Genomic DNA, 13,002 nt, shown 5'->3' with positions numbered 1-13,002 from the left:
ACTTCGGCGATTCCGGATTATCGATTTTTCCGGATTATAGATCATCAGTTTAAATCTGGTAAGATGGCATGCAAAAATTACAAAATTAAAAATATGAAACCGTAATTTATGAAATAAAGAACAATTATGATCTAAAGGGTATCAAAATTTACAAAAAGAAAAAGCTTAATATTTATTTGTTTACTTTATTAAACATTTCCTTCAATGTAAGTTGCTTCGTTTCATGTGATAATACTTTCTCTTTAATTCTATTAAACAGACATAATTTCTTGTTTAGTTACAAAGTTCCGCTGTTCAAGTCCTATAATTGCTGTGTTGAGAATACAGACTAATTTGTCAATCGAAATGTTTTCGTTTTCAATAACCTCTGGGTCACTTTCTTCACTATCGGAAGCGAATTATAATGACGAGGAACTTGATTTAAATCATATCAAAGACGGAGTACATCGAGACGAAATACTAAACTTAGTACGGAATTATAATCCAAATAAAATAAAAACATCTGCTCTGAAGATAAGGATAGTGTTGACAGATCAACTTCCAATCCGCGGCGTGAAATTCATAAACAGATTTCGGATTTCAAAACATACTTTCGCTTTGTAGATACAAATTACATATTAGTAAATATATATCGGAAATTCTATTTGACATAATCTTTCTAATCTATCATAATATAATAATGACGTTTCTGCCCCCACCTCTGCCGCAGAGCAGCGTGAAATTGATAAACAGATTTCGGATTTCAAAACATACTTTCGCTTTGTAGTAAATATATATCGGAAATTCTATTTGACATAATCGAAAGTTCAAGCTTACTTTTATAAAATTGCTCTAACAGTCTGCAAAAAATAATAAGCTGGATCCAATTCGAAGATTAAGGAACAACGCAATCTGCAACATTAACTGAATTAGATAACTTTAGCTTAGCGTATAACTCCGTTAAACATTAAACGCGCATGCGCACAAACATATTCGCAGCCGTAAGGGTCTTACGCGCTCTCGTAAACGCCTGTGCGCATGCGTGAACGCGAAGCATGTGCAGAAAGTTTGTAGCTTTGAGGTCCGGATTATAGATCATTCCGGATTATGGGTGTCCGAATTAACGACTTTTGACTGTAATAGCCTTTCTTTCAGTACTTTAAACTATATTTTAAAAATAATTTAAATTCTAAGTTATGATTATTTAAGATTTCATCATTTTTTTCCTTTAAGTGAGAGTAATGAAAGTGGTTATTATAAGTATATAACATTAATAGTAGGTTTTAAGTAAATAAAATTCAATTAGACGTAAATAAAAGTAAAGATATATATGTGGGTAAAAAAAAAGAGCATTTCTGATAACAGCATTATCACATTTATTTCTGTTAAATCTCAGACACATTGAAAATTGCCCCTGTCATGATAAATTAGAAAGCGGTTCTTAAGGTAACATAATCGGTATTTTACCTGAAGTCAAGTATAAATTTATTCGTGTTTCACAGTAAAAAATATAACCGTTAACTTCGATATATCCAAGATATACAAATGAAAGACAGTAGTTAATAAATGTGATCAAAAGTTCATATCTAAAATGAAATAATAACCTAACAAACAACATACATGACAGCACTGTTTAAGAAAAAACATGAACTAGAAGTGTTTGAAAGTATAAATAGCAGAAGGAAGGTAACAGAACTAAAATTTCCAATTAATAAAAAAAAAAAAATATTTGTGTTTTTTAAATAGTAAGCAAATAAAAGTGCAATAATTATGGATTGTAGTATTTACTAGTAATGCTGTTGTTTCTTAACACCATTTCTTTCGATCATTATGTTAATGTATTTACTTATTTTTAGTTTCTGCATTTTAGAATAGTGATAGATTACATTGATTATTTCATGCACTTTTTATAATCAATAACTTTCCTTCTGCACAGAAATAATTTAAATAATATAGTATACGATAGTAAGCTCTTTGTTAAATAGAACACGATGAAACTTTTTGTTTCTATTTATTATGAATTTCTTTATCACAAGCACATAAAAAGTAAGCAAAGAAAATAGGGTATACTTAAATTTAATAAAAAAATAAAACCCGATTTCCAACATTCATTTATTGAGATAATCTAATATACATAACAGCAATATTTAAAAAAACGTGAATTAGTGTTTGGAAGAATAGATACCAAATAAAAAGTAATAAAATTGCAATTTGCAATCAAAAAAATATTTAGTGTTTTTTAATATTACACAATTAAATATCACATAATTATAGATTACAATATTTCATAGAAATACTAATGTTTCCTTACTGCAAGTTTTTCCATCATACATTTCATACAATGTTTAAAATCATTAACCTTTTCTGCATACTGTACAAAAGACAATATACTATAGAATGTGTATTATTATTAATTTTAATAATTAATTAATTGCTTATATTATACATATATCTAATTCATCTTCAGCAGTCGTATTAAGTACTGGTACCTGTTCAATAATTTCTTTCTATTTTGAAAATAATGAACGTACCACAACAGCTTGAATTGTTGTTGCTTCTGTATTGATTGCATTTTCAGCAAGACCAGAAAGTGGCTTGCCGTTGTATGTTATTTTTGGTTTTATGTGAATAAATTCTTAGAGCCAACTTTTCAATATGAACACAATAATCGATTAATATGAATGATATGCGATATAGCACTTAAGATGTTATAATCGAAGCACAAAGCTAATAAGCACCAAATATTGCACCGCTGGAACCACAGTGATTGGAGACAGACACTATTTCACGAACCACAGAAACACTATTTCACGAACACTATATTCCACAGACTACTATAGACCACAGAGACACTATTTCAGCAACACTAGATTCACGATTAGCATTGTAGCATTTCTTGCAGAGCAGATATTCACACACAAAATTAGCACAAATTCAGCATTCTCCTCAATTCAGAGGCTTCCAAACAGCTCACAGCAATGGAATTTCACTTGCTGAAGGAAGTTGGAAGTAAGTAGATACAGAACAATGAGAAGATTCACAATGCGTTCTTTGATTGACAGTGCATTACATTTACTTTTAATATAAGCAATATTATTTATATCAGTCATTGCTTGATTAAATTTCAAACATGAAGTCAGTCTTGTAAAACGCTTTACAGATGACATCTTTACCAAATTACTTGAAAGAACTGCTAGAATCTGAATTAATGGCGCAGTTGCTTGTTCAAATTTGGCAGCTAGCCAAAGCGAACAAATCTCGAGATGTTCATTTATATAAGCATCCAGTAAATAATGTACAGGTCTTCTTCTCCTGACTGTTGATGAGTTCTCTGTCATGTATATTGGCCAGCCATGAATTCGTTCTTACTTCAAAAATAAGAAATATTTTACATATTTCAGTAGTGAAATAATTGCTAACATGTGATTCACATTGATTTCAGAAATATGATTTTTTAAAGTATATAAAATGCATAACTTAATAACTTACTTTATAGATTAGTTTCATTTTTAAATATTTTGCTATAATATTTATAAAAAATATTTTAAGTATTAATTATTTTAACAAAATTTTAAACAATTATTTAGCACGTATTTTTAGTACTAATTAAATTTAATAAATCAAAAGTATTTATATTAAATTTACATTTTATTAGATGAATGTATTTAGATGAAATAAAGTAATGAAACATTGCAAAGTAAATCTTATGCAGACTTCAGATTCTTGAAAGGGCAGATTTAGTGTCTTTTCATTTTAAAAGTAATGCTGATGAACTAAAACAAAATGCTAAAATGACCACGTCTAAAAGGGGTCATATCATGATGTTTCAGTGATGTCGACAAATTCGCAAGATGCAACGGCAAATATTTTGCGTCTTCGCAATGTTGTATAGACGTCGTAAAAGTTACCACGACCACTTTGCAACCTCTCGGACCAGTTTGCAACGTCGTGTGCTACTTGGGTACTATTGCGTGAATTGATATCTTTCAGAAAGTGCAGAATTATAAAAGTATGTGTAACAAAAAATTAAAGATGTTAAAAAAATCAATTATGTTTTTTAAATTTTCTTAAGTAAAGTAGATAAAAAGTTAAACTTCTTTCTTGTTACTGAAAATTGTCTTTCAAGATAATTGCTTTCTTTAATTGTTATTTGTATTTTTTCAATATTGTTTCATAGATTATGAATTGTTTTTTAAGATTTTGCTTTCTTTAATTGTTATTTGTATTTTTTCAATACAGTCAAAAGTCTTTAATCCGGACTCGTCGGGACTTCGGTGATTCCGGATTATCGATTTTTCCGGATTATAGATCATCAGTTTCAATCTGGTAAGATGGCATGCAGAAATTATAAAATTAAAAATATGAAACCGTAATTTATAAAATAATAAGCAATTATGATCTATAGGGTATCAAAATTTACAAAAAAAAGCTTAATATTTATTTGTTTACTTTATTAAACATTTCTTTCAACGCGCGCATGCATAAAGCATACATTATGCATAGCCGAAATTAGAAAATTGCAACCAGAAAACTATTTGATTTGTATTCGTGATATTTATGATGACGAGGAATTTGATTTAAATCATATCAAAGACGAAGTACATCGAGATGAAATACTACATTTAATAAGGAATTATAAGCCGAATAAAATAAAAACATCTGCCCTGAAGATAACGATAGTGTTGACAGATCAACTTCCAGTTCATTGCGCGCCACCACGTCCCCTTCTCCCCCCGCACAGAGCAGCGTGAAATTGATAAACAGATTTCAGAACGGTTAGATAAAGAAAGGATATGCCTTTATCCATTTTTTGGAGCAATTCCACTTTTTGTTTGATGGACATCGAAACATACTTTCGTTTTCGTAGATCCTTTGGGAGCTCCAGCATCGGAAATTCTATTTGACATAATCGAAAGTTCAAGCTTACTTTTATAAAATTGCTCTTACAGTCTGCAAAAAATAATAAGCCGGATCCAATTCGAAGATTAAGGAACAACGCAATCATCAACATTAACTGAAATAGACAATTAGATAATTTTTGCTTATACCGTCCGTTATACATTAAACGTGCAGCGAAAACGTATTCTGCGCTTGTGCACACGCAAATGCGCAGTCGTAAAGGTCTTATGCGCACGCCTATGCGCATGCGTCAAAGCGGCGCATGCGCAGAAAGTTTTTAGCTTTGAGGTCCGGATTATTAACGACTTTTGACTGTATTGTTTCATAGAGTATGAATTGTTTTTTAAGATTTTAACTGAAACCTATGGCATATACAGATATGTGATACTTTATGAAATTTGTGCATTCTTTTGAATCCCTTCATAATCGAAAAAGGGATCAAGTCAAGAGATATTTATGATTAATTTACAGAGGAAAAGGGTGAGGGAAAAAAATCCCGTTTTATTATACCAAATAACACATAAAACCAAAAATATCGCTGAATGCAAGATTAATAGAGCAATAACGTGATATGTATTAAATGCTAATAATATATTTACAGACTAGTTTCATTGCCTAAAATCAGAAAAGTGATACTACAATGCTCACAGTGATGGAAGTAAAGAATTGCCTGAGATTTGTTAGTGAAAGGTGTAGAGACATTAGGTATTTTATTTTATTTTTATTTATTTATTTTTTTTTTTGAAGCAGGCAAGATGAAAAATTAGCAGTCGCCTTCACTGGGAATCAAACCATGGACCTCTGGATACCGTCCTAGCGTGCAGAACACTACACCACGAAGGCTCGCTAGGAAGGTGGGAGAAACACCATATATACTCCCCCTTTTAAAGGGCGACTGGGGTTTTCAAGGGACCCAATCACCAAATCGTGGGTGAGGAGAATCATCATCCAACACCCTTTTAGTTCCAGTGCCACTGTAGAGACATTAGGTTAATTGGAAAGCTGGAGAGATGAAAAATTAGCAACCACCTTTGCAGGGAATAGAACCACAGACCTCTGGATTACCGGGCCAGCGTACAGAACCACTGCACCACAAAGGCACGCTAGGAAAGCGGGAGAAATACCTTATAAAGGTATGGGAGATTAAATTATAGGACAGAGAGAATGAAGAGTCTTTATTAAAATATTATCGTTTCTGTTTTTAAGGACAGAAATGAAACCAGAAGTATTACTGCAATTATCATGCCTCTATTAATGATAAAACTGAATTTATTGATTTCTGGGGAAAATTGCTTTTTTTCTCTTCCATGGTGATCCCAACAGCTTCCTTCATTGCTTCTCATTAACTTTCTTAAAACTCATTGTTAATGAATATACAAACAATTTATGCAAAAAAAAAAAAAAAAAAAAAGTACTTAAAAATTATGAGTGATAGTGCAGGTTGTTTACTGATAGTAGCTACAGGTGTACTGTGGCTCGTGGGTAGTTGTACTTTGAAAAAGGTAAACAAGTGTAGTGCATTCAATCGTGACTTATCACACTTGCAGCATATTCCAAACAAAAATTTTTCCATCTAAATGGGACATATTATACAGACATATTCCACAGCGGACATACCAAGGTACCGCTGTATTCTTTTATTACAGGGTTGCGATGCTACCTGGAAAAGTCAGGGAATTTAAGTGTTTTAGTCAAAATCTGGAAAAGTCATGGAATTTCATACAACGATCCTGCCAAAAAAGGTGAGTTTTGCGCCGACGTCGGAAGAGATCCCTTTTTTTGGCGAATTGTGTATCACGTGAGTGTCATTCGGGCAGCTGGCATAGAGCCAATTTTTGCAGCTCCAATTTGATTGTCTTTTTAGAAAGGCAAAGCAAGTTTCCCGCAACTTTTGGTTTCGCGTAGAATCGCAAGTGCAGTGCATGAACTTAAGAAAGTACCTGTTCTCGTATAAAACAAAATGGGTTTAATCCTAGTATACAGTACCATGAAGGTTAGAATTAAAAAAATATGTATTATAAAGAAGGAAAACCTCTCTGCAACAGACGTGGCTCGGTTCCATCATAGCGGGGAAACAGCTGTGCATGCGCGATATATCTGCCGCCAAAGCTCGAAACCGGTGTCGAAGTTCGAAGGTCACGTTAGCAAGAGTTCATAAAATGAATATCGTTTAAAATGTCTTTAAACTCTAAAGGAAAAGAAAATATTTTTTGGCGCAAGTAAATTAATTCATGGATTAGTTATTTTGAGGGGGGGAATCTACGAAAATCCGTTTTTAAAATTATTGCGAAAAATCCAAGAAAAAACGTTATTTGATAAAACATTTCTTCTTGGATTTTTCGCAATAATTTAAAAACGGATTTTCATAGTTTTCTTTTTGGTCAAAGAATGTTTCTTCTTACACGTGTTTCTCAATTTTCTGTACACATCGCGGAGAGGGAAATTCTGGCCGTTCCGTCGTCAAATCCCTTGGCAAATTTTCCCTCCGCTTTTTACATAGACGTTCTTTGGTAAGAATAATCTCCATGTACGGTACAGCAGGATTTGGCGACATGATGATGAGCAGTAAACGGGTCATTTTGTTCTTGGCGACAATTTTCAAAATCATGCGAAGGCCGTATCGTATACTAGGATTTTACCGCAAAATCTTTTTTTTTTTTTTTTTTTTCGTTTCTTTTCTTTTCTTTTTAATAAATACCTTGTCATTTTGCAGTAAAATAAAAAAATAGTAATCAATCATCTAGGATAACCATGTAATATAACTATATTCGCTAAAATATCGTTGATTATTCTAATTAAATTTGTAAGTAATTATCTTTATTTTTATGTTATTCATATCATTTAATGTTGCTTCTTCCCTCTAAATTTATTTATCATTAGTAAATAATATTTCCAAATTTCAGGAAATTTTCTCTGGCATAATTCTGAAATTAATTCTAGCAGTATGATGACATCACGAAATTTAATGCACATATTTTTTCCTTATGTATGCTACGAAATAAATATAAAATACCTCAATTTAGTAAAAAAATATCATTAAATAGATTTCTTTCTTTCGTTTAGCTGCAGAATGTCTGCAAAAAAAGCCTTATTTTATTCCAGATTGGGCAAATTCTAATCTCAATCTTCAGTGGAGAAAACAACTCCTATTATAATTATATTTGTGTTTTCAAGTGTTAAGGTGCCTTTTAAGAATACACCTCGCGCAAATTAAATTTACCTAAAATCTAACCTAACTTTTAGCATTGCGTTGTGATTTATAAGAACCGGATTAGCCTCGTGTTGAACTGGGGATGATCATGAGTAATAATTAAATAAAACGTACAGTTGGTTATCCAATGTATATATCTTAAATTTTATTAAGTTTTTTAAGTGGAAAAGTAAACAAAATTATCAAACAAAGTGAATTTGCTACACAGTACAAGTAATACCATAGTTAATTTACCTCTTAGCACAGCCAACGTACATTACGCGGATAGACTGGAATTTTCTCGAAACATACCTGGAAAACCTGGAAAAGTCAGGGAATTTCATTCTCCTGTTTGAGTGGCAACCCTGTTATTATCATATTGCACATAATTCTATGCATTTTAACTAGTTATTTATTCTGTTGAAAAGTTAGAAATTTATTTATTTATTCATTTGGGTTATGTATATGCTGTTCTTGCTTTATTATTAATTGAGGTTTTATACAATATTTAAAATTTTTTAGATCTCAGGATGAGGTCTTTAACATTTTTTTGAAGGTTTTCCTGTACAAATTAATAGTAACTTTATTTGATTTGCACCATTTCAATTTATGAAAGACTTTCCAGGAATGCTTAACTTCCAGAAAGTAATAGAGGCATATTCAAATTTACATTCCTTAAAAATGTGAATTTTTAAGAAAAATTTCTAGTTATTCAGACTTGCTGCATGTTTTTAGCTAAATAATTTGTATTTTATGTGTGCATGGTTTGAAACCAGCTGTTTAAGAAAATTTACTTGCTATGAAATCTATATTTAGAAATGAATGTGATGATAATATAAAAGCAGTATTGTAAGTTCAATTTTTTTTTCAGTGTAATGAAATAAATCACAAAAAGGATTTATTTCATTTGATTGTAATGAATCACAAAATGTAATCGTAGATTATTTCTGTTTATTAATATGTAATCACATTTGCTCATTATGTTTGCATTTATGTATACTTATTTCATATCTATATTTTTCATTTTCGTATTTATAATAATAATAAAAAAATTTAAGAATTTTTCTATTTAGTCATTAAAAATGTAATGTAATTGAAACTGAAGATTAAATATCAAATATTATAACTAAAGAATATAAGTAACAGTAAAAAAGAACATTATAATGCAGTATATAGGTGTCTTTTAACTGAGGAATATATTGATAGTTTCATTTTGAATTTATTATAATGATAATATGCTTAATGTTTATAACAACTTGTAATTATTAATAATATGATTATTTTGCTGTGAAATATTTAAGAACAGTTTTAAATGGAAGCATTGTGAATTAGCAAATGTATAATAAAACTAAATCTCTCACAAAAGTGTGATGTTTTATACGTAATAAAAATGTAACTCTATAATGGATAAAAAATTAGAAACAGTAATAGAGAAATTATACCTAAAAGATAATCTTGATGTGGAAAATGAATATACAAATGTGAAATTTCCATAGTGTTTCAAATATGTTATTTGGATAATTTCACATGATGAAGAATTTTCGAAAAAGCTGAAAGAAAATTTCACGCGATTGATGTTATCAGATAGTGTAAAAAGCTCCTTGCTGTGCTGCTAAGTTATATGGGAAAGGATGGGCATAGGTGTATGGATCTTTTGGACTGTATTTTCAGACCATACTTGAATGCATTTTAGATGTATATTAAGAGACTGGGTTAAGTCAGTGTGCAGCGATGTACGTAGATTTTGGCAAAACTTCAGTTTCCTGAAACTGAAGGGAGTAGAAAAATATTTTTTGATAATTTAAAATTTGATTTATTGGGAAATCTAACATTAATTTTTAATTCTACATTTCAGTATTCAGTTTGATTTGTTGAAAATTTTCATTTGACAGAACTGAAGCAATCAGTGTTCTACTGTAATGTAATAGAAAATGTAATTGGCTCACTATAACAGGTTAACTTTTAAATAGAGTACATTCTAATACAAGAATGGTAATATTCTACTAACTGTTCTTAGACATGTATGGTTTTCCTTCCAAGCAATGTGTCTCAGTACTGGAAGATTGTTTTTACATCCATAATTCAAAGTAAAAACCATATGCAATAAAAATTAGAAAAGTTTGAAATGTGAACTAATATGCTCTTCACATTCAGAAAGCTGATTCAGTCTTTTCTGAGTGTAAATAATATTCTATTTAAAAGAAAATAGTACTGTATACTGTCAAGAAAAGGTATATGAAATGGGAAGATTCACATTGCTTGAGTAGAAGGACATCGGGATAAGAGTTCATGCCAAGTTGCAGTTACTAAAAGTACAGAGCTTCATTACTGATGAACAGTAAAGCTCACTGTTCATCAGTAATCAATTGCTTATGATTGAAGCAGCATGAGTAAGTGTTTTATGGCACTGTAGGTAAAGAAATTCTTTTTAAAGGGGACAGTACAATATATTGGTTTACAGCAACAATATAGACATTTCTGTAAATTAATTTTCATAGATTTGACGATCAGGCTTCTCTTTCCTTAGCACTATCAAACCTTTGTGAAACACATCAAGGAGATATAGCTGTATAATTCTTAGTGTATCCATTCTCCATCTATATTCTTCCAAATAAATTTGTAAAAAGGCTTATTAAAGTTTATGTATGGTTATCTATTCATATGAAAGTATTTATTTCCATTTAAATGCAGTTAGACATATTACATTTTTATTTATCTGAAAGTTTTTCTCATTAAAAAAAGTGTTTATTTTTAGATGTTAGACACTAATTGAGCATTTTTCATTTTCTTAATGAATTTTAGTCTAATTCCTGTCAAAAATGAATGTCTGCATACATGAAAATAATTATATTACATAAAATAAACATGAAGAAATTGAAGATCTTTGGCAGCCATTTAAATAATGAAAGTGTGTGTATCATGGTATTAATGATTTTCATGAAAATAATTTTTCCAAATAGTTTGAAGAAATTATGTCATCATCATCCTTAATATTATTTAAATCATTGCTATTCCATAGGAGAAAGGTGGGAAATGCATTAAGCAGGTACTCACCTTTAAAAATGTAAAGCATTTTAATTTAGATCTCTTATATATGGAACCAGAAGAAGGGATATTAATTTTGAAGTAATTTTTCCTAAGTATATGCTTATTTCATGTTGTAAATTTGCATATTATTACTCTTAATGTATGAATAATACATCAAAAATATTTTTTAGATGCATTGGGCAAGATTCAAAGAACATTTTATGAAAATAATGTGACTTTACACAAGGCAGTTTCTCTGAAGACATGCCCATATTGCTCCTATTCAACTCGTTTTAACTATGATTTAGTCAAGCATATAAGAGTTCACACCGGAGAACGCCCTTTCATGTGCAAGGTGTGTCGTAAGAAGTTTCGACAACAGTCTCATGTGCAAACACATATGCTTACCCACTTTTGATTTTTATGTGCAAGGTTTGATGAATAAAAGCTTTTTTATTTATTTATTTATTATTATTATTATTATTTTAATTTTTCTCTGTAATTAGATTATCTTTGTCAGTCAGTTTCTTTGTTTCTTTGTATTGTTGTTGATTAGGAGAAAAAATAAACAATCAAAAATTTCAGTGTTCATAGTTTTGTATTTCTTACTTTAATATAAAATGTGATTTATTCATTTTCCTTATGATAATTCCTTTCCAAAGGGGTTTGATAATTGTAAGTAAAATGTTTCTAAGAAGCTTATGCTATGTTTTTCAATTAAGCTTCTGTTAAATTAAAAAAATAGTGTGACTGAATATATTGTATTAATTAAGCAATTTTTTTATAACAGAAACTTTCACAAATTTTGTTCATGTGTTTATTGAGAAATTATACTTGTTGCAGTAATTTTTAATTGATGTGAAGTTTTTTCCTTTTTTCACATTTTCTCAGATTTTTTTTTTCATGCTAATACTTTACTTAGTAGTGCATACATTGATTATATCTAATACTCAAGTATCTTTTTATCAGTTTTTTAATATTGCATTTGTGAAAATTTATTGGCCATTCTCAAGATTCGTCAGTGGCTGGGTGGTTAAGGCCACTAAGGGCTGGAAGATCACCCCAGGTTCGATCCCTGGCAAACAGGCTGGCTGCATAGTTGGTTTGCATGGTTTAAGCCATGTGTAATGTGGAAGGCATACCTTCCCTTAGGTAGATAACTCTCATGTGATTTGCCCTGTTCAGTTAACCTAACCTGGCTATTCTTCAAAGAATTCTGTTAAGCAGTTTTGCATTTCCTGAGGAATGGGAAAATTTTCATGTTTAAATTATTCTGTAATATCCCAAACAGATGGCAGTTTTGATTGGTAGAATAGCCAGTGTGAGTCATTCTGCCAAATTTGTTAGTTAGCAAAAATTTCTCAGCAAAAATTTTTTTAGTTCTTGTGTCATTTGGTTAGTGTTATTCTAGTGCAAGACTGTTTGATGATACAAACTATTCATACTATACTAACTTAGGCTATTTGATTTGAGACTAAATAATTTATGACTGAATTCACCAGTGTTTGATCTTTTCCCTTGTATACTTTTTCATTTGCATGTAATTTTTTTTTAAATTGTGCAATATCATTATTATTATGACCTTGAGTGATAAAACAGTTGAATAAATGTTAATTTATTGAGTACAAGTTAAAGCCAAGAAGTGGCATGTCTGTTATATGTGTTGAAGTTGTATTACTAAATACAAACAGTTAGTTGTTATTTCCTTAATTGTTAGAAACTACATGAAAGAGATTAAAGAAAAATTTTTGTTAAAGTGTTTTTTATGTGGTTTGTTCAGAATTTTTTTTTAAAGTTATATATATATTTTTATGTTCTGAGGTAAAATTTCTGATAGGTAATGAATAGTCTGAATATAATATAAATTTCTTATTAAATAGGAAGGCCTCATATCAAGTATGCAATGA

At 30.2% G+C, this 13,002-nt stretch overlaps 1 protein-coding gene across 4 annotated transcripts in view; it reads left to right on the top strand.

The window, feature by feature from the left end:
• Positions 1 to 13,002, top strand: part of LOC118205180 (uncharacterized) — a 59,142-nt gene that overhangs the window by 26,931 nt on the left and 19,209 nt on the right. For 2 of the 4 annotated variants that reach the window (XM_085810895.1, XM_085810893.1), the window contains one exon: positions 11,287 to 11,527. In XM_085810895.1, coding sequence (XP_085667021.1) covers positions 11,482 to 11,527 — 46 coding nt within the window. In that variant the 5' untranslated portion in view covers positions 11,287 to 11,481. Of the gene's footprint in view, positions 1 to 149; positions 11,528 to 13,002 lie in introns of those variants that run through there. The other 2 variants (XM_085810896.1, XM_085810892.1) reach the window with 2 other exon arrangements.

Source organism: Stegodyphus dumicola, chromosome 2 (genome assembly GCF_044657685.1).
Source record: "Stegodyphus dumicola isolate Sdum_Otavi_A_Nest chromosome 2, ASM4465768v1".
Taxonomy (NCBI): domain Eukaryota; kingdom Metazoa; phylum Arthropoda; class Arachnida; order Araneae; family Eresidae; genus Stegodyphus; species Stegodyphus dumicola.
This window is presented reverse-complemented; position numbering and strand designations above follow the sequence as displayed.